We start from the raw sequence: 23,352 nt of genomic DNA on the forward strand, positions 1-23,352 counted from the left end.
AAATTTAGGTGGCTCTCCATTACCCCCCTCATTGCTCTACCCCCCCCACACATAAACTTTGTTACTATCTTTTAAAGCAACCAAAAAATGGATAAAAGGAACCAAGCATGTCTTAAAGTGAGCAATTAAAGTACTTTGGTGGTTATGAGTTATCTAATATAAATGTCACTTTAATCTGTATTCTGTGCCAGGCAAGTTCCCATTGAATTTTCAAAGGGCTGTCCAGAGACTGCAACTGGATAATCTGGCCTAGTTTAGTAACCTCAAGAGAGATTTTAATAAAATGACTTTCATAAGCCTTCTCAAATTTTGTATATGTCGGCTTCTGATTTTCAAGCACATATCACTGACTAGAGCAGCTCATATGTCTATTTTGGCATCTTGAAAATTATCTTACACAGTTTGTATCGTAAGGATGGAAGCCCTCAAGCTTTCTAGCCGTTGGATCAAGGATATATAGGGAATTATGGCCTCTGCACTGTCACTTGCTTCTAGCAAGTGAGGCACCCAGGGAGAAACACTAAGTCCTTCAGGCCAATTGGGCACTGTTTTGCATTAATGTAAGATGTGCTGCTGGTTTGTTACCACTACAGTGCCAGGAATGGTACCCTTGTGATCCGCAGGAATTAATGCACTGCACCAGTGCCAAATTTACTGCCAGTGAACAACTTAGCTTTGAGGATGGAAGGGTAGAAAGGAGAAGTCATAGAGCTTGCTAATTTAATTTTGTGTGTGTGTGTGTGTGTAAATATATACTTACTAGTATACAATGAAGGAAAATTGTTCACTGAGGCAATTTTGTATTGTAATGATTTACTTGGTAACTCTTTTTCTTAGAAGGGTGATTTCATAAAATTGTAATGGTAATTTGACAGTTATAATGCAAGTGCTCGCTCTCATTTTAAAAAAAAATTATGTGCCATTAACTTTCCAGGACATTTTCATTGCCTTTGTATCAGGTTTAACTTATAATTTAAAGGGAAGATATATGAAATAGTGAAAGCATCTCAGAGTGTTATGAAATAATTTAATTGTCTTGTTATTTGAATATTATAATGCTGCCCTCTTTCAAAAAGGAATGTTAAGGCTTGCCCAATAAGAGAAAGGTCACTATGCCACTATGCTAGTGAGCAAAGGATCTCCACATAGTCTTTGTGAAAGCTGCCAAAGTAAACAGTATATTTTTAAGGAAAGGAAATGATAAAATAACATTAGCAAAATATTCCCAAATGAGGATCTATAGAGTGAGGCAAATTACTCTGGCAAGAGATTTGGTTAATGACAGCTTGGAAATTTTTAAGATAAGTTCATAACACAGAAAGCATTTAGATAAAATTATCTAAGTGCGTTCTGCATTGTGAATCTGTTATCAAAACACTTTTACACCATGAAAAGAACAGGAGTTTATTAATATTCATAATGCATTTTGAAACCACATGTAATACTTGCATTCTGAAAATTCAGTGTAAGAAGTAAAAAAATCTTTTTTTTTTTTTTTTTTAAGATTTAGAATATTGTAAGAGAATAAAATGATCTGGAATACTAGTCCTTCCTTTTTTTTTTTTTGCATTTATGCAGGTCCTTTCCCAACTACAGAGGTGCAACCCCCACCAGTCCATTGTGTTTCCTGCATAAACAGTTTTAAAAGTTGCCTTTTCCCCTCTCACTGGAAATTACATACTATTGCCTTCTATTAATAATTAAACATTCTAATAATTAAACATCCTCCCACTTTAAAAATATTCACTGTGTGTATCAGCTGTTCTGGTTCTCTCAAGGTGGAACTTTCTGAAGAAAAGTAATTTAGTCTTTGGTTATGACTAAAACTGTATTCATTCAGTGACTATAAGTATTGTGTGTTATGAGCTGTGCTAGGTGGCTAGAATACAGAGGGGTTAGGGAGCTTTCATTACAGTGGGAGGGGACCATCAAAATAAATAACAGCAAATTATGACAGGTCCTCTGAAGGAAACCAGTGAGGTGATGGAAGCCTTGGACATACAAACTAATGTAGCGAGAGATGGTGTTGGAAAAATAGAATACAACCAAGTTGCTTTTCTTATTGGAATGTAGTTTCAGTTTTACTTATTGGATCTCTGAGAATAGAGAATTTTATCCAATTACAACAGTAAGATGGAATATATGATATTTTATAAATAGTAGGAATACTTTTTTTTTTCTAGACCTCCCCTCATTCCCAGAGCTTCATGTCATTCTTTTATAAACTGATAATTCTTTAAGATTGCATAGGGTACACGGGTGCCTAGGGGGCTAAGTTGGTTAAGCGTCTGCCTTTGGCTCAGGTCATGATCCCAGGGTCCTGGCATCAAGCCCTGCATCGGGCTCCCTGCTCAGTGTGGAGCCTGCTTCTCCCTCTCCTCCCCGCAGGTTCTCTCTCTCGCCATCTCTCTCTCTCAAATAAGTAAATAAAAAATCTTTAAAAGAAAAGATTGCATAGGGTACAAAGCCCTATAAGATATAATTATATGATGAGATTTTTTTTAAAAAAGATTTAATATTAAAGTATATAATTTTGATTGAGGTATCCTACCAGAACTTCTCCATCTTCATATTGCTATACCTTTAAACGTCTTTGGGATCTTGCTATGCAGGCCAGTACAATAGTTTTATATCAGTATTTTTGTCCCTTCTAAAGTTTTTAGGTACTTTGCTCAGGAAACTATAATATACCTAAGAGCTGATTCTGGTCTTGTTTATTTCCATATCCTTAAATCTAGCAGAGTGTCTTATACAAGATGGATAGATGTGCTTAGTAAATGTTTGTTGATTAAATGAGTTTTTCTGATAGCATGGGTAACAAACGAGGTAAGTACTCTTGGTAGCAGGGAAGAAAGAGGTCTCTATGGAAAGAGCTAATATGGGAAAGCTCTATAGAGAAAGTAGAAGTGATGTTGGACTTTAAAAGATGGGATTTAAGGAGAATGAAGGTGTGGGAAATTACTTGGAGTTAAAGGAATGTATGTGGGATATGCACAAAGCACTAACCGTTCCAAACTGGCTGTCACTGAGAGCCTGTACGTAGAAACAGGGTTTTAAATACTACTTAAAAAGAAAAAAATGGGTTGCAACAGAATAAGGAAAGTCTGGACAGATGCCAGAGGGGTTTAGATTTTTCCTCTGGGCAGTGGGGGACTATGACACGGGATTGAGTAGTATTGATTTTTATTACAAATGTGTTTTAGGAGGATTGATTTGGCCATACTACTTAGGATGGATAATAGAGTAAAGGAACAGAATTCTTCAGTGGCATTTACGGAAGAGAATATCCTATTGACCTGCATGTCTAGTCTCTTTTCTAGCCCAGAGAGTATAAACTGCCTTGGGTTCCAAAGAGGGTCACACTATATTATACTCCTCAGCTGCTAGTGATATGCCCAGAGCAGCCTGCCCCCCTTCACCCCCTGTAGAATGGTTAGAAAGATCATCAGAAATTCTCAAGGCTATCGGTAGGTATCACCTAATGTATTTCAGGCTGGAGTATCACAGCCTTACAGTCCTGTCTTCCCTGTCTCATGACTGAGAATTTCAGGCCTATTTCTTGAGTCTCCTAGTAAAGTGCCAGAAAATTTTAGAGGAAAGTAAAGTATCACAAACTCAGTGAAGTATTAATGTGGCATCTGCCCATACCACATTACATGCTAAGTCCTGGGGTCCAAAGTGATAGATAAAATGTGATTTCTGCCCTCACAAAATTGAGTCAAATGGACTAGATATAAAAGGTATGAATATGAAAGTGCTTTGACTGAGATATATACAAAGGCATATGGGGGCATTTAGCCTGTTCTGGGACTTTAGAGATGATTTCTTGGAAAAGATGAGTAGGAGTTAGATGAACAATAGGGGAAGTTTATTCTAGATAAAAGAAAAAAAGCATGAACAAAAACATCGACATATGAAGCAGCATAACATAGGCAGTAAGAAGCATCCAGTCTTGAAGCACTGGTTGGTTGAGGCTAAGAGGGGTGGCTCATGGAGTGAGCGTATACCAGGGCTAACACTGAACGTTTTCTTTTTAATGCTCTACTTGCACTGATCACCAGGAGGGAATCTCTGTATGTTATGTTTAGCTATTCAACACTTAAGCAGTAGAAGAGATTTCTCCAACATAGTTTCCATGTATATGGATTATATATGGATATATGGATATATATATATAGGGATGGATGAAACATATCCTCATGATTCCTAGTTTAGGGAAATATAATTATGTTGCCTAAAACTCTGATATCTAGGGAAGCTCCAAGGTAAGGTCGGAGTCCGTTGCATTGACTGCTCACAGACTGACATTGCCACCTTTACCCAGGGGTTACTTTGAAAACAAGGTATTTTGATGGTTTTTCTCTTAGTTTAATTCTGAAAAAAATAGGTCTTTGAAGCTTAGAATAAAGAGTTAAAAACATCTGGTGAAATATTTGGAGATCTACTTGTAGCATAGGTGAAAATCAATAGAACACTTGGGGGAGATGGAGAGGGAGGGAGGGAGAAAAGAGAGGGAGAGAGAGAAAGAAAATTAGAAGCATGAGGAGGGATGGAGGGAAGTGAGAAAGGGAGGGAGGGAGAAAGGGAGAAAAGAGGAACAAAGAGGGAAGGGGAAAGAAGAAAGGAGGGGGAGAGGAAGCTTAAAAGGATTTTAAGCTTGAATTAGCTTCTATAAATCATGTTATATATTTGAAGTAAGAATTTCTTATTTTGAAAATAGTTTAATAAGTTGCTGTGTAGGTTTATCTCATCAATAGTATTATCTAGGGCACTTAAAATGACATTCTTGTGAATAATTTGCACAGATACAATATAAACCCAGTTTATTAGTCATAAAATAATTAGCATTTATTTTATTTTTATTCAAAGTTCTCACCTGTTGATTTTTTAAATAAAACTAGTGGTAAATGCTAACGCTATAGAGCAAACCCCTATGAAATGTATAATATGAACATTTTTCAGTGGTGTAATTATAATCTTGAATGTGATTTTTAAAAAGAAAACTCAGTCAAACCTCTAAGACGAAGTTACATAACAAACACACACACTGCCATGTAGTCTCCAGAAACTCCTCCTCCTATCCCATGGCCTTCTCTGCCCCCCCGCTTTTCCCTTCGCCCCCCTTCTTTTCTCCTTCTCCTTTCTCTCTCCCTCTTTTTCCCATTTCTTCCCATCCCTCTTCTTTTACTTTTTTCCTGTCTTCCTTCCTCCTTCCATCCCTGTCTGCCCCTATATCTCATTTCCTTCCCGATGTCTATAGAGAGAATATAGCGTAGAGGGAGCCTTACAGTTAGTTTACAAGACTGTTTTTAGCTCCATAGCACCTCTGAGCACTGTGATTGGTGTATCAGAGATAATATTACAAAGTGGTGAGTGCTGTAGGGGAATGGGGGAAGAGAGTCATGGTGAGTTGTACCTTTAAATTCTATGGTGAGGATAAGCCTTGCTGGGAGATGGTATTTGTTTATTTATTTATTTATTATTAACATATGATGTATTATTTGTTTCAGGGGTACAGGTCTGTGATTCATCAGTCTTACACAATTCACAGGGCTCACCATAGTACATACCCTCCCCAGTGCCCATCACCCAGCCACCCCATCCCTCCCACCCCCCTCCACTCCAGCAACCCTCACTTTGTTTCCTGAGATTAAGAGTCTCTTATGGTTTGTCTCCCTCTCTGGTTTCGCCTTGTTTCATTTTTCCCTCCCTTCCCCTATGATCCTCTGTCTTGTTTCTCAAATTCCTCTTATCAGTGAGATCATATGATACTTGTTTTTCTGTGATTGACTTATTTCTCTTAGCATAATACCCTCTAGTTTCATCCACGTTGTTGCAAATGGCAAGATTTCATTTTTTTTTTTGATGGCTGCATAATATTCCATTGTATATATATACCACATCTTCTTTATCCATTCATCTGTTGATGGACATCTTGGCTCTTCCCATAGTTTGGCTATTGTGGACATTGCTGCTATAAACATTGGGGTGCACGTGTCCCTTCGGATCACTACATTTGTATCTTTGGGGTAAATACCCAGTAGTGCGATTGCTGGGCCGTAGGGCAGCTCTATTTTCAACTTTTTGAGGATCCTCCATACTGTTTTCCAGAGTGGCTGCACCAGCTTGCGCTGGGAGATGGTATTTAAGCAAAACTTGTAGGAAGTGAGGGAGAGAGCCCTATGGATAGCTGGGAGGAAGAGAGGAAGAGAGTTCCAGGCAGGGGAGCAGTCATGTTCAATGGGCCAGAGGAGGAATTGTGATTGGCTTGTTTGAGGAACAGCAGGAAGGCTGGAATGGAGATAGTGAAAGAGAGCAATAGGCAATTTGGTAAGAAAGGTAACTGGGGCTGGGTGTTGAAATTTATTGCGTTCTTGGCTTTACACTTTGTGAGACGGGGAGCCATTGGAGGATGGGTTCTGTGTTCCCTGTTCCATTTCATTGGTCTTTTGTTCTTGAGTCATTACTACCCTGTCGTTATTACTGTGGTTTAGTAATAAATCTTGATACTGGTAAGTTAAGTCTGTTGCTTTGTTTGTTTTCAAAATTGTATTGGCTATTCTTGACCCTTTATTCTTCTATATAAATTTTAGAATCACCTTGTCCGAAACTTACGGGATATTGGTTGGAATTGCATTGAATTTATACATCAACTTGGGGAGAATTGTAATCTTTATGATACTGATAATGATATCTAGGAATATGATCTGTCTTTTAAAAGAGTTTATATCTTCTATATTTTTCAAATCGAATGTTCTGTAAATTTCTCCATAGAAGCCTATCTTTTATTAATTTATTTTCCTAGTACCTTTTGGTTTTCATTGCTGTTGCTAATGGGGTATTTTTTTTTTTTCCATTATATTTTGTAAATGGCATGTGGGAACACAGCTATTGCTGATTTTGTGTCTACCAACCTTAAGAACTCTGTTGTTACTTCTATTAGTCTATCTGTTTACATTGAAAAAATCTGAGAGAATTATGTCATCTGCAAATAAAGATAGTATTACCTCTTCCTTTTCGATTTTTTACCTCTTTCTCTTATTACGCTGACTTGGACATCTAGGACAGTGTTGTGTATTAAGAGGAGATATCCTTGTCTTGGGTTTTTAATAGAGTATCCTTCTAAAGTTTTAACATTAAGCAAGTAATTGCCTTATCTGTTTAAGTTAGATAGTTCCTTTCAGCTCCCAGTTTGCTAAGAGTTTATTGTTTTAAATAATGATTCTTGGATTTTTTTTTGAGTTTTAATATATGCTTTTTTTTCCTCTGTGTGTTGAGATGGATTCTTTGATTTTTCTCCTTCATCTGTTAATGTACTGTATTACATTAATAGACTTGCTGATGTTAATCCATTATTTTATTTCAACATAAACCCCACTTGGTTGTATTGTAGATCTCAGGATCACTTCTTAATTCAATTTATTATTATTTAATTTAGTAGTTTTGTGTCTTTGTTCGTGAGTGAAATTGTTAGATGTGACTTTCTCTTTTTGTAACTAATTATATCCGGTTTTACTGTCAAAGCTGTACAGGTCTAAAGGAAAGATTTGGGAGGATTTCTCCTATTTATCATTTGTTAAAACAGTTTGAATAGAGAGACTGATTGTTCCTTGAAAGTTTTATAAAACCTTCTAAGCTGATGTTGAATTGGGTGGGCGTATTTCTTAGTTATTCTTTTCAAAATATTTTCTAAATCTTCTATTTTCATAGAAAATTATCCATTTCATGTGTTTGAGATTTATTGGCCTAAAGTTACATAAAAGTATTTTCATCATTAAAACATTCCTACTTTATCTGTGGTTACTTCCTCTTTTGGGTTCCCAGAATTGTTCATTTGTGCCACTCCCCCCTTGCACAGGCATGTTCCCTACTTGCCTTCCCCAAATCAGTCACCCCAGTGGTTTGTCCTCACTTTACTTTGCTCAAAGAACAAGTTTGGATTTTGTTAATCCTTTCTATTGCTCTTCTTCTTTTTTCCCCCTATTTTATTAATGTGTTTTTGTCATTATTTTCATCAAGTTTTTTGCCCCCCCCGCCCCACTCCCCAACTTCTTGATTTGAATGCTTATCTCATTTTAAGATTTTCTTATAGGCATATAAGGATATAAATTACTCTGTAAGCACTGTTTCTTGCAGATTTTGACATGTATTATTTTCATTGTCATTCAGTTTTAAATATTTTGTGTTTTCCATTGTGATTTCCTTTGTAACCTCTGATTTATTTAGAGAGTGCATGTTTAAGTTTCCAGACAAAGGGATTTTATTTTAACCTTTTTCTTCTTTTAAACTGTTGATTTCTAACTAAATTGCACTGTGATTAGAGAAGGTATATAGTCTGTGTGGTATCAGATCTTTGAAATTTAGGACTTATTTGTGTCCTACTAGTACCTAGTCCATTTTTGTATTTCTTACATGTGTTCTTGGAAAGAGAATAGATTTTATTTCTGGAAAGCCAGCATATATACTCAATTTTACATATTTTTGTTATTGCTGTTTTTTTTTGTTAGTTTTGTTTTCTTAATAATTTGCTTATTTTATTAAATACTGAGAAGAGTATGTTGAAATCTATTAATTGCAGATTTGTCAGTTTCTTCTTGTTCTACCAATTTTTTTTTCTTTTCATATTTTTAAGTTCTATGGCATACCATATGGCTGTGTACATACACATTCAAGATTGTTTAAATTTCTTGTTGAATTCCTCTGTTTATTATAATATAATGATGAACCTAAGTTTTAAAAATATTTTATTGTTTTGTTTATTGTTATTTCTATACTAGCTTTATTTTAATTTGGATTCACCTGGCATATCATTTTCTCCCTTTCATTTTCATTCTTTTGGGGTGGTTTTATTTTGTATGCCTTTTGTAAACATATATAGGTGGATTTACTTGTTTCAGCTACTTTGATGTATCTATCTTTTTGATAGGCAGAGAATGAACAAATAAACCGATCTTTCCAAATTCATCTTATACTAGTCTTTTTCATTTTCCCAATGATGCAGCCACAATGCCTCTTTATAAAGTTTCTTTTAAAATGCTAAATGCTCTCTAACTCAGTTCGTTTGCACATGTAATTGTCTCTTCTTGGAATGGTCTTTACCATGGCCCTCTGTTTTAAAAAGCAAGCCTCAGTTTAAGCGCTCCCCCTTTTCTTAAGAGAAGCTCTTCTCTGACCCATCCCTTTCTAAAATAGCATCCCCCTTATTTTCCTAGTACCTGATTTCTTTTATAGCACAAAAGTTATTTTTTCATAGGTATTTATTGGTGTGACTATAAATACTATTATTACACTAACCATTTTCCTTACATGTTGATTATTTGATATTAGTGAACAGGCAGAGTAAAATAAGGCAGTACCCCTAAAAGAGTAACATGGTCAAGAGAAGGTCTGTAATGGCTGAGGAACCTGGAGCAAGTAAAGAGGAAGAAATAGACTGTTCGTGAATGGGAAAGAATTTGAGTATGGGGGTACCTTTACCTAGAAAAGGAAATATGTAGTCCTCCAGGACTCTGGGAGAGGGTGAGAGAAGTGTGACTGCAGACGTATTTAAGGTATAAAAGAGGTTAAAGAATTGCCTGAATCAGACCTGATTTTACTGAATAAAGAGTGGAGAATAAATGGAGTTGAGAAGGCGGTGGAATACTTGTCAAGAGGTGTGCCCTAAGAGAACAGGGTGAGGCTCCAAGTTTAGTTTGACTGAAGTTAGCAGTGTTGCTGGTTCTCTGTGTTCATGTGTTAGTACCTTGTGGTCCACAGCCTTAGGGGGTTAGTATAAATGATGCAGGGGTGGGTGTAAGTTGCATAGTGTGTGATCACACTGATGAGTGAATATATTCTGCGGGGTGAGTGTAGCATTGATTGAAGGTAGAATGTCATGAATGTACTGTGAACACCATGTTAAGAAGTAGGGAATGAACTCATCCACCTGTGCTCTAAACTAGTGTGACTTTGGGCACAGTCTTCTCCGTGAATTAGAAAGGCGTTGAGCTTGATCAGCCCTTTTCAGTTTTCATGTGATGAGAGTGTATGAAAAAGATGAAATTGAGTGAGTAATGGTTTAGGTAAAAGTAGGTGATGGATGCGAAGAAGCAAGTACAGGTATGGAGCTTGTAATAAGTTTTATCTCCTAACTCTTAATAGTAACACTAACATAATGTATCTGTAATTGTTTTGTAGAGTCCCTTGTTTTCAGTGTTCATTCACATTGTCTGACTCCTTTTACCAATGTAAAGGTTGGTAGGGATATAAGTTAATATCCCCATTTATAGATAACCTAGTTAGAACAAAGAACATTAAATTTTAAGTCAGATTCCATTTGTGCCTCATTGGCAAGCCAGACTTTTTAGCCCTATTTCCTTATCTGTAAAATGAGGAGGGTTTTGTATCAGACTACCTGAATTTTACTTTTAGGGAGGTGTCTAGATCAGAGAAATATGACACTTGTTATGTATCTGCATTTTATCAAGGGATTTGACATAATCTTTCAGATTTTCCTTTGTAGACAGGAAATAGTGAATGGGTGGCAGCACCCTAGTGAATTTGTAATTTGGGAGCTATCTGATAAGATGACATAGGATTCTATTCTCAGTGCAGTCTTTTTCACCATTTTTAGCGATGACATAGATAAAGATATTGATGGCTTGCTGATCAAATAGCCAGTACATTGGATAACAGAATCAGAATCAAAGATGATCTCAGCAGGCTTCAACTAAGAGCCAAGTATGACAAGATGAAACACCATGGATTCTTCTAGTGCACGCCTGTAGTTGGGCCAGCAAGCACACTGCACAAGGATTGGAGTCAGGGGCTTCCTTCAGATCTTGCCTCCATTACTCTCTGTGTGACATATGGCCGCACATTCAAAAGCATAAAAAGATATGAATTGTGAATTCTCTTTCTCCCCCAGTCATGCCGTGTCATTCCCCAAAGGCAAATAGGATTATTAGGTTTTTAAAGTGTATCCTTCCAGAGAAATTTTATGCCAGTGTAAGCAAATTGTGTGTGCATATATTTCTCCCCCTTCCCATTTTATACAAGTGGGAGTATATTATTCACACTGGTTTTGTACCTTGTTTTTTTTCCTCAAATTTATGACTTTATGTTGGAGGTTTCTGCATGTCAGTGTGATCATTTTCTTTTAAGTGGTTGCCCAGTATTACTTTATAGGGTTGAATCATAAAACATAGTTTAGTTAACCAGTTCTTTACTGATGGACATTTTTGCTGTTTTCGGTATTTAACTATTACAAACAATGCTGTAGTCAATAACTGTATAATAGTTTTATCTATGGGATAAAGTCTTAGCAGTGGTGTTGCTAGGTCAAAGGGGAATTCTACTTTCTAAAGTCATTGTCATCCCTGCCCTCCTGTGTCACATAATCTTAGAAAAAAACAGAATTGTATAGCTGGAAAGGAATATAAATACCATCAAGTTTAGTGGTTCCCAAAGTATGGTCCTTGGGCTGGGAGTAACAGCAGCAGTAACAAATGCAGATTCTTGGGGCCCATGCTGGGCCTCCTGAATCAGAAAGTATGAGGGCCCAGCAATTTGTGCTCACAGTTGATTTTACATATGAGGAAACTATGATCAGAAAGGTGAAGTAACTTAGCACTTGTCTCAAGGTGTGACCTCTGACTTCTTTTTGAAACTCTTTTCCCATCATGTCACATCTTTCCCCCTTTTGGAATTTCCAGACTACATGCTGTTCTTAACAACATCTGCCCTAGCCTCATGCCCTCTCTCTTACTTTTTCCTTTCTCTCTACTACTGAAATCCTATTTTCATTTGTTCCTGTTTTCCTGAAGCACTTGGATCTTCCAGTTTGAAAAATCAGTACATCTTAGCCTTCCTATGGTATTTTGTTTTTATTTCTATTTCTGTATTAGTGTTTGGCTTTATTTTATTGATATGCATTCATATCAGTCTTTTGTTAGCTTATACATATGCTCCTTGAGGGCAAGTATGATGTTTTATTTATCACTTTAGGCCCCTTGCACCTTCCTTGCATTTACTAATTGATAGATAAATGTTGGTTGCATTTCTTCTCATGCACAGTTGGGAATCAGTGGAATAGATACTCTGTGTTACACTCAATACCTGTAACTCTAACCAGTTTTCTTATAAATATGCTATTGATTACACAGGACAATAGGCATGATAGGGGTAAGTCAGCTCAAACCCTCCACTGAAGTTCATAGATGGAAAATTAACCAATATGTAATCAGTAAATCTATATTTTGGTTCTCTTATGTGCCAGACATAATGTTGTGTGTTGAGGTTGATACGTTTCTAATAAATAAAGGACCGTGCATTTTTATAGTTGATACTGTCTCATACCTGTATACATTTGAACTGTAGGTGTCATTTCCACCTTGTGAACTTAAAACTTAGAAGTAGGGTGTCAAGGGAATGTTTAAATTTTTCAAAATTCTTAAAAAATTTTAGTTACTATCTTGTTTACTCTGTTGTGCTAAATATCAAGATAGGTGTTTTTATCATTGAAACCTCATATTCTAGTAAAACACACCATTTTCTCAGATTATCTCAACATATTTGTCAAGGAAGAATATAGATGCTTCCCTGTGTGATAGAGTGAAAGTTTTATCATTTTTAGTTCACTTTTTCCTTAAAGCATTATAATTTTATATCTAAGCAAAATTTAATGTTTTTAGTAGTACTCAAAATGCAATTTATAATATTTTAGAGAAATTTTGAGAAGAAGCATGTCTTAGAGATGATTTTTTTAAATGGTCGTTGCCTGGCCTACAGTGATTTTGGTTCATCAGGCAAGTATTCTTATGAGCTGTCTTGAGAAATGGAGATATTATCACTGGCGTAGGGCCAAAGTTAACAACTTTGAAAGAATGTGCTTCTGTAGTAATTTTGAAATTATTTTTCTCCAAGACACATCATTTTTACCAATTTTAGTTAACTGTGTGGAAAATGGAGAAGTGGAACGCTTTAATAAAATTTTGTGATCAGAAGTAAATTGTAAAAATTTATTATTACCAGCCCATTTAGAGACTTGTATTACCTTAGCAGTTGTATATTGAGAACTTATATACAACTGTGTCCTTAATTGCTATTTTTAGATGAACAATTTTAACCGTGTTTAGTGTTATAAGCTTATAAATTTGATGTTACTGTTACGTCATACCAAACATAAGCAAAACTATTTAATCTTTGTCCCCAAAATCCATTAAAAGCCATTTCAGATACTAGTGCATGAGAAGGTAGAAAAATGTTACGATTCTTTTTTTGTCCTAGGAGTGTTTATAGTCAGCACAGGAGACTTTATGCAAATGAAACCGGAGGCAATCTGCACAGTAGCTTTCTAAATTTCACAGTGCGGCATAACTATCTAGTATCTTTAATGTAGTTTGTCAGCAAGTTATTGTTATATTATTTGATCAAATCAGTTGGAAGTTTATGCTATTAATATCATCAGAGGCAAGCTTTGCTGGGTGATTGATAAAGTAAAGCTGTATCCCATATATAATTCCTGTGCCTAGCACTCATTTCCTACCAAAATGTAGAGTTGAGTTTCTCATTGTTTCTTTTTTAGTGAGCATTTGTCCTGTGCATTCACATTCTTTCTTCATGGGGAAAGTAATGTATGCACAAGTGTGGAGATTGCCCAACACCAGCCAATTTATTTGATCAATGAGGAGCATATACACATGGCTCAGTCTTCACCTGCACCATTTCAAGGTAAGTAAATGGCAATGTCCTGCCGTCTACCTCTCCCCCGCCAAGTGGATAGCCACCTTGCCCAGTAAGGTTTGCAGAATGAGATATTATCTTAAATGGACATTTTAAAGCTGAGCATAATGGTCAATTTCTGAAGAAGAAAGGAAAGACTACCATTTCATAATGAAAGCTTGCTAGTATTTTGCTGAAAGCTTAGAGCTTATCACATTTACAACATGGTCTTAGGTGAAGTTGTACTAAGGAATAAAATGTAGAGAATTGCCTTCAGAACAAAAGAAGATCAGTAAGTATTTGAAAAATACAATACTATGAGTAATTGACATCTCTTAAAAATTAAAGGTTTTCATTGTTTTGTTTGTTCCATGGTTTCAAGCACATAATGACTTACAGAAAATTACTGTTTTTGAAATTTCAACCAGAATCCTACTTCTAGAGTTGTATAGTTTCTTCAGTGATGTTAATATCTTTATTGTTTCTTTTAATTAGAGACTACATTGTAGGTATTTGGTTGTAATTTAACTTAATGTGTATATTTTCATTAATTCTCAGCTAATCACCTAGATTTTACCAAAATAACTCCATGTCCCCTTTTTCTAATCATGAATTCTAAATCTTTAGTTTTGTTTTTGGAATTCAGAGTTTCTATGAATAACTTTTTAAATGTTATAATTTATGTTTAAATGTAAAAATATTAGATTGAACCATCTGGAAAAATCTCTTATGGTTCAATCTAATTTATTACTAGAGATGCCTGGTTGAAGTGGTCCTAGTACATCACAATGTAATTTAAAAAAAACACTGATATTTTAACAGATTTGACTAATATATTTTTATTGACATAACAGCCTGTCATGAGTATTTAGCCTGCGTATTACTTATGATTGCTTTTTGGTTTCCTACAAATGATTCTGACTTAATTTGATGAAAACATCTGTTCCTTGCCCTAAAAGATACTTGAGCCTTTTTTTTTTAAGGTAAAAAAGGACATTGAATCCTCATTTAACTCTCTCCTAATTGTTACCTATTTTTTTTTTTTTACCCCCCTCTTTGTAATACATTTTAAACTATGTACTTTATTATTCTGTAATTTTTGGTATTTGCTGTGTGAACTATAAAATTCAAAACCCAGTTCCCAAACTGTACACTTAAGAGTTGTACAGTATTTGCGTATTATGGATTACCGGAATTATTTAATGCTGGGTTTTGTTAACTGTGAAGGTTCTGAGGACCATCTAACTTCATTCTAGACTTTATCACTGAAAATAAAAGCATTTATTTATGATAAGAGCAGAAGGAATTCCTAGTCGCGAGGGGGAGGTAACTAACCTAAGTTGGGAAAGATAATATTAGCAATATTAGGTCTCCATAAACCACTTATTTTAGGTCTTACTGGTTTGTTGCTAATGCCTCGAATCATAGAAGACTTTTGTGGGATGTTATCCTGCTTATTTCTTAGGATTGGTGTGGCAGAGGGACAGTCTTAGGGCAGGTGTTGGCCTATAAATAATTATAGTGAACATAATTAACCATATTGATGTGGGAATTTCCTAGAAGTATTAATACAGAAAAATTGCCCTTGATTAAATATGTTGGTTGGAATCACTATTTTTATCCTATTTGGATCAGTGAGGAACAGCAGAAAGGTACCAAGAAATATGTGATGTCTACAGCTATCACTGTCTTGAATGATGTAATGTATCATCCAGCTGTTAAAAAAAAATAAAGCCATCCAAAGAAAGAACATCTCATTTAATGATTATGCTGAAATTTTTTAGAAATTAGGATTAAGAAAAAGTTTATTTCCAGAAAAGTATTGTTTGGAAGGTTAACCTCACCCTAAGGTTACAAAGTGGCTGGGTTATATGCAGCATCGTGTTAACTACATTTTTGTGGCTAGCTCAGTGAAAATAATATCAGGTCAAACATTGAAAGAGAAAGATAGAGGGACTTTGAGTCCTTTACTTTGAGTATAATAAAGTTTTATTTAGAGTTGTTTCGTTAACAGACCTTTAAAACAGTTGTAACTGAAATTAGATGTTTCAGACTTGGTACATCAAGACCTTTGCTATTACAAGTTTTATTTATATGTTATTTTTTAAATGACAACAGATATTTAGGAAGTTTCAGAAACCCTGTTCAAGTGTTCAAGTCCTAGGCAGGTTTTGGGGTATATGTATTAAATGGTTTTCTTTTGTTATAAAAGATTCAGTGTTTGCATTGTATAAATTCTTATCAAACAGGTGTGTAGATGCTTTTGTAAATAGTTTATATATTGTGTGTTGCTACAGCTGTCTGGTAATTTTTTTTTTACCTCCCCCATTTGATTTCCTTAAAAAATTGACGTGTGTTGAGAGGCATATAGGTAAGAGGTACTAAAATGAGGAACTTTAAAAAATAAGACTTTAAAAGGAGTCAAGAAATAAAGGGCGATATCTAGTAAGTGAGGCTGGGCTTTAGCCTAAATGACCATGTATGTAGCATTACACTGAAGTAGGAGTTATTACTCTGATCTGTAACATACGTTTCTCCTCCCTGCCTTAGTACTGGTGAGTCCTTATGGCTTAAATGGCACACTCACAGGCCAAGCATACAAGATGTCTGACCCAGCCACCCGTAAGTTGATCGAGGAATGGCAGTATTTCTACCCAATGGTGCTGAAAAAGAAAGAAGAATTGAAAGAAGAAGAGGAGTTGGGATATAATGATGATTTCCCTGTGGCAGTCGAAGTAATTGTTGGTAAGAGAAAATATTTTGCCTGAAGAACTTTATTCGATCTTATTCATCTTTCTTAATTTAAAAAGATAATCACTGAGATTCATCAAAAATAATCTCCATAATTTTCCCATCTTTTTTTTAATTCTCTTGGTACAGTGGTATATGCTGAGTAGTTATCTTGCCTGAAGCACCAGTGGTCCCTGTATTCCAAGTGCTATTATCATAATGTTGGAGCACATGTTTAAACAGCTATTAACTTAGGAAGGAATGGAGCACATCACTTCTGGCAGTACCTAATGAGCACCTCATTTTCATCATTGAGCTTTGACTCTGACCACTAGAATAATAAAGTTGGCAGCCTGGTGTGAACTTTTTCTCAGGCTTGGTTCACTCCTTGCTCTTTTTCCTTACAGGTGGTGTTCGGATGGTTTATCCTTCGGCATTTGTTTTGATCTCTCAGAATGACATCCCAGTTCCTCAGAGTGTTACTGGTGCTGGAGGCCATATTACAGTGGGGCAGCAGGGACTTGGTAGTGTGAAGGACCCAAGTAACTGTGGGATGCCTCTTACCCCTCCCACCTCTCCAGAACAGGCTGTCATAGGTGAGTACAGTCCAGAAATGTACTCCTCCAGGTAGAGGAGATCACAGAAAACCATGTAGCTCCCTTGCCATGGAACAGATGAGTAAACTCACATTGAGAAATGCCTTATGCAAGAGGTGGAGGTAGAGTGACGTGGGAATTTTGCAAAACAGAGGAGGAAAATTTTCAAAAAACAGAATCGATGTGCTTCAGAATTTTAATTGTGCCCTGTTAGTCTGTTTATTCCAGTTAGGCAGTGTAGTTGTTTCTCCTAAGTTCTGTACATACATCTGTCCCTTTACACACATGTATGCACGTGCACACACACAGACATACACAATCAGGGGACAAGGTGTAGGCTGCTCTTTTTTTTTTTCTTAAACAAATGGAGAACACTAGATCAGAAAATGGCTGAAGCATTTGCCCAGTTGGCTATTGCCAGCCAGGGACAAGTCTGGGATAATTCTTTTCTTGTTACATTATAAAGGTACTCTAGCATTCAGAAGCTCTCAGTAAAACGCTTTGTTCTGTCAGTAATCTGTCTACATTACTGATAAGTATTAGTTATATATGAAACTTTAAAAATTTTCCTTCATGAAAAAATTCAGAAAGTGTTTAAATTGGGAACATTTTGCCATCTTTAGAGTAGTATATATTCTGTATTAACTTTTTGGTTGTTGTAGTTGACTTTGTTTTAATTGGAAATCTAGTCACTAAGGAAAGGATATTCATCAGACTTGAGCTGAAGTGAGATTATATATAGGCTTTTTAATGTGGGCCATGTTAGCAAAAGCATCAGAGTAGATAAGGTCTTGGCTGCTGAAGTGAAAACAGACTATCCAGCATGATACATACTACGTGGCTATTTTCATGAGATTAGATAAGACAGTATTTCAGAGTTTCTAGCATGGTGCTTGGCATGTGGAGGGTATTCAATAAATGTTGGTTAAGCAATATATTGGGGGCAAGTATAGACATTGTGATTGAGTGCACCTAATTTAAAAATCTGGCTACATAGCTTTTACTAGGTGAGTTGGCCTTATGAAATTCTCAAACTTGGCCTGAGCCTCCGTTCCTTCTCTGTTAAATACTACGTACTTGACAGAGCTGTTACACATACCAGGTAAAGTACTTGACAGCGCTCTGTAGACAGCAAAGCAGGATATAAATGGTGGCATAAGCAATTTGAAGCAGTACTCAAAACACGATTATGTTATCTAGAAGGAGTTACTCAGATACGCTGTGGAAGGCATAGAAATGGGCAACCGGCAGCCTCTGTCTTTAGGAGCCATGCAGTTGCTAAGACAGTAAAAAAAAAAGGGACATCCAACTCTAATATGGTGGAGCAGAGAATTTGGAAGATCCCCTGTGAAAGGATTTGCTCAATTTTTATTAAAAAAGAAAACAAAAAAAAAAGGAAAAAGAAAAAATATTTTACGGGCTTTTTAATAATCATCATAGAGAAGATATATTGATATAGAGACTAGAATTATCAGTATTTTGACAAATTTTGATGACATTTCGTATTGAAGTTTGGATTTTAAATAATTGCACTACATAAGTTGTCATCAGTTTTTGTTTATCTGTTTTTGTTTTGCCTGGTACTTAGGGATATTTGTATTCAACTTAAAATTGAAAGCCTGCTGTATGCATGTCATCCTGGCATCTGATCAGTTAGGAACTCTAAATTTCACAGTTCAGAAACACCAGGTTTTGTTTACTGTGGTTTTCAGCGTGGACTTCCTAACTCTGGGTATTCAAATTACTTCCTCTCTGACTCTATGTATGTCATTGTGCTAAGCCCTGGGTAAATAAATCCCCTGATGCCTCCTCAGTCTCTAAAACAAACTAACTAAATAAAAGCAACTGGAATCTTTGTTGTAAAATGAATTTGTCTTAATTTTCACATCATGATACAAGGAATTATAGCTTAGGACTCTTAATGCTCTATCAGAGACAATCCTGGTCAGCCTTGTCATTCTGCAGTTGACTAACATTGAGCATTGCTATGTTTTCCTAGATACAGGACAAAATGGGTTCCCTTTTCTCCTAAAATGGCCAAGAATCTCCTAGATTAGCAGAGGACCTAGGAGGGCCAACTGGTTTTGGTGAAATCATTCATGCCTCATGTGGATAGGTGCCTCCGCTTGCGGTCTTTGGAGATAATTTTGAGAAACAGTATTCAATATATGTTTGACAGCATAGAGTATAGGTCTGGTCTAATTTCCTATGAGGTATCATTCACATTTTAGTTAAATCATTAAAAGCTACTGAAAAGCATTAACCCAACTTCAATCCGAAAAGATCATGCCTTATTTTCCCCACCCCTCTCACTTTTTGGTCATAAATTAATCCCGTATGATACCATGGACGTATGATCTCTTTAGCTAAACTGTAAGGTGTTTGGGAGCAAAGGGCTATATGTTCTACTTCTGTTTGTTTCACTACTTGTCCTACTTTTATAATAAGCATTTGAAAATCCATTGTAAAATTGAAATGAATTATTTTGTACCACAAACCAAGTAGGGAACTTTTAAGATGAAAGCAATGAAAGACCAAATTTTTTGTCTCCTTTAATTTATCTAATTTGTAATATAATACTTTTATAGGGAACAAGCAATCTTCAGTTCCTGAGAATGTAAGCATTTTGATACTGGTTTTTGTTTTTTTGTTTATTTTTATTTTTTTTTAAATAGAGCTAAGCCTAACCATTCAACTCATATAGTGGTTGTGTTCCAGCGTATCAGGACTATTAATTTGTGGTATAAGGTTGTTTGTTTTTCCGATGAGGGTGGAGATTTCCAGAGTGCTTAAAGTTGATTATTTTGGTCAAGATGTTTTGTATCATAGTTCTATTGAGAATAAAACCCACAATATATTTATGAAGTCAAATAGATGAAAGTAATTGAATCAGAATTTAATACTGAAAATTGACTTCAGTATTTGTCTTGTATGAGATAGAAATAGTAAAATACTCATAATATAACCAAAAACCAGTATTACCAGTAATCATAGTGGACCTAATAGAAAGAAATGGGATTACATACCAACCATAGTTGGAAAAACTAAGTGGAGTTATTAGAAACTAGTGAATAATCCTCTGATACAGAATGTCGAGATAACCTCTTTCAGTGTTTTAGCACTAAGATATTTCATAAATAGTGTCAGGCATAAGGACAAACAGTTCCACACACAAATTTGAAATTTGACCTTGTTAAAAGCTTTGTGCCATTAAGTTCTTTCTCCGACCCAGGGCGCTATGTGCAACTGTTACACAGCTTTTAAGCTAAATGAGCAGAAAGCTCCCTCTGCTGTTTTGTTCTGCCTTGAAAGTTATTTATTGCATTGTGGATTTAAAAATTTAAAACAATCTATTCATATTTACATCTTTAATACTGTGATGTATGAGCCTTTACAAGTAAGTTATCTCCAATATCTGTAGAGTCGAATGCCTCTGTATGGGTATGCCCTTGGGTTGTGTGAGTGTGCGAGTGTTGATGTGATGCACTATTTTAGGGAGAACACAAAGAACCATACAAAGTGCCAGTACACACGAATTATGCTCAGAGCTACAGATAGTGTTATTGCCAGGGGGTAGGGGCAAAGCTACATGAAGAATATAAGTTTCAAAACTCAAAACATTTCTGTTAAATAAGCTTGCAGTCTGTGCGTACTAGTAGATCTTTTCATAATTTTTACATTCCCAAATTGTCTTTTCCAGGGGAGAGTGGAGGTACACAGAGTGCGGTCAGTCACCTAGGCTCCCAAGACGGGGGGATGATAACTATGCACAGTCCAAAGAGATCGGGGAAGATTCCTCCAAAACTCCACAATCATATGGTCCATCGAGTCTGGAAGGAATGCATCCTCAACAGAACCCAGTCCAAGTATGACTTTTGCATTACGTCTGGATCATGGTTTAGTAACACCATCTCTTTGGTTACTATGTGAAGAGTGTCAATCACATTGTACCATTGTGTGACCAAACCTGAGGGGTCACTGGATTAGTAGATCATCTTTTTTAACATAATAGTGCCAAATTCAACGCAAGGATGTTAAAGATGTTTACTTGACTTGATTATCTAGGAAATTTTGACGTTCCTGATTATCTCAAGATTGGCACATCTTGAGATTGACATTTTTTAGCACAGATAGCTTAGTACAGTAGTCAGTGGGTTTGGTTTTCCTTCGTATACCAATTTATGAATGTTTTCTATTTACAACGGGAAATGACCTTTGTCACATTTTCTGTGACATTGGCCGTCTGTTTTAAATGACAATACAGTTCTGAACTGAACTGATGACAGAGGGGTGTTTACCACCTGCTATGCTTCTGTTGGTTGATTTGGGGAAGCCATGTTCTTTTCTTCCCCTACCTGACTTTGCTTCCGTTCTCCCCTACCTCTCCTATTGCTCTCCTCCCTGCCTTCCTTAACATATTTTTGGAAAAGAGGAAGAATTGATTCTAAGAAGAGACTGCTGGTGGTGATTATTTTAATTACATGAATGATAACAAATAGTAGTCAATAAATACTTTTCCACTTACCAAGATTTACGTAAACATATTCAGCATATTTTCACATATTTGATATAACTGAGATGTCCCCTTTCTGGAGTGAGGCAGTAAACAAAGGAGTTTTTGTTCTCTAGAACAGAATAAATTTGGACACTCTTGCCAAAAACTGCTAAAAAGTCCACTCCTTTTACCAATCAGTTAAATGTTTCTTCAGTCACTACTACTTAAGAGTTTTACATGCAGATATAAAACCTGTCATGTGGATCTAGCTTTTAGGAAATTCATACTATATATTTGTTTCTCAGTGAATTGGTTCTAGAGTAGGCTCCTGCAGAAGATACAGTACATAAAATCTAAAATAATTGCAGTGGGAGATTATATGTCATGTTCCAGAATTAAAAAGATACCTTAAAAATGATCCTTTGCTCTAGAATAATTGGTGCAGATGTTTTCACCTCTGTCTACAAGCCTGGATAATTTCCAAGTTAACATTTTCTTTTTCTTTTCCTCTCATTTACTGTCTTTGATTTTTATCACCACTAACCTGTCACCTCCATCAGCTCTAACAGCCCCTTGAATCAGCAGCACAGAACAGGGCAGTGAGACAGCCAGAAGGGCGAAGGAGGGTGGAGAGCCGGAGAAGTCCCTCTAGAGCAGAAGTCCCTCTAGAGCAGAAGTCCCTCTAGAGCAGTCCCCAGAGCACTCGGTAGTAGCAGCTGTAGCCGAGTCAGCAGTACAGAAATGCTGCCCCGTGTCCTTACTGTCACTGTGTAGTAATAGACATCTGCTTTGTGCTACCAGTTACTAGTGACAAGTGTGACGTAATTTTTTCCTTGTCTTTAATTCACATTACAAGCATAGAGTGCTGCTTAAATGCTAATGAATATAGGAGTTGTAAGAGTTTAATTAAGAGTTTTAAACAGTCTCAGGGCATATAATTCACAGATGCTGTGAAAAGATAATTTTAAAAATTTAAGTTATTTCTACAAAATTTAGGTGGCTTTTTAAAGCAACAACCAATAGTGCCAGATAGTGTTTTAATTGCTCTGTCACCCATGTTAAAAAGGTACATTCAACTTAAATAGAAATGTTTTGAATCTTGCTTCTTCTAGTGCATAGAACAAGTTGGTTCTCCCCGCCCCCACCCCAACCCCTTGGATTGCTCTGAGCTATCTATTAGCTAGATAACATTACTATGTGAAATGTATTCAGGTCTTTTAACCCCACGGCCCCCCGCCCCGCCCCCATCAAGGTATGAATATTATCTCATGTTTACAGAAGTCACATTTTTAACCTTTTTTAGGAGGAGCCAAATGTCAACTCCAACTCTTGAAGAAGAGCCTGCTAATAATCCTGCTACTTGGGATTTTGTGGATCCAACCCAAAGAGTCAGCTGTTCCTGTTCTAGGTAGGTGGTAGAAATGGCAGAGTAGGAGTTGGATAGAATGGTGGCACCTTTTGTTGGCTATCTCCTGGACTCTCAGACCGCTTCTTCCTCATTGTTTTATTTTGTTTTGTTTTCAGTCTTCCTCCTCGAGTAGAGAAGGAAAAGATAGGTCTTTTCTTATATACAGATGATAACAGTTTTATTGTCAGGACTCAAAAAGAGCTTTATTAGACAACTGGCCCTGTTATCAAATTGTTCCCACAAATTTCTTCATGGTAGCTACTTCAAAACTTAAGGCATCAGTTTGATAAGACCCTCTATTCCCCTTTATATGACTTTATTTAATTATTCTTAATTTTAAAGTAGGATAAATATTAAACAAGTTGGCTAGAGTTAATAGAATTTGGATTAAATAGGTCTTCCATAGATAATTTGTTTTGTTG

General features: G+C 36.1%; 1 protein-coding gene across 2 annotated transcripts in view; it reads left to right on the forward strand.

The window, feature by feature from the left end:
- Positions 1-23,352, forward strand: part of MED13L (mediator complex subunit 13L) — a 307,633-nt gene that overhangs the window by 218,434 nt on the left and 65,847 nt on the right. For both annotated transcript variants that reach the window (XM_032431544.1, XM_032431545.1), the window contains exons 5-9: positions 13,565-13,710; positions 16,252-16,446; positions 16,839-17,027; positions 20,728-20,893; positions 22,826-22,930. In XM_032431544.1, the coding sequence (XP_032287435.1) occupies positions 13,565-13,710; positions 16,252-16,446; positions 16,839-17,027; positions 20,728-20,893; positions 22,826-22,930 (801 nt within the window). The remainder of the gene's footprint in view (positions 1-13,564; positions 13,711-16,251; positions 16,447-16,838; positions 17,028-20,727; positions 20,894-22,825; positions 22,931-23,352) is intronic.

Source organism: Phoca vitulina, unplaced genomic scaffold (assembly GCF_004348235.1).
Source record: "Phoca vitulina isolate PV1807 unplaced genomic scaffold, GSC_HSeal_1.0 scaffold46, whole genome shotgun sequence".
NCBI classification, from domain to species: domain Eukaryota; kingdom Metazoa; phylum Chordata; class Mammalia; order Carnivora; family Phocidae; genus Phoca; species Phoca vitulina.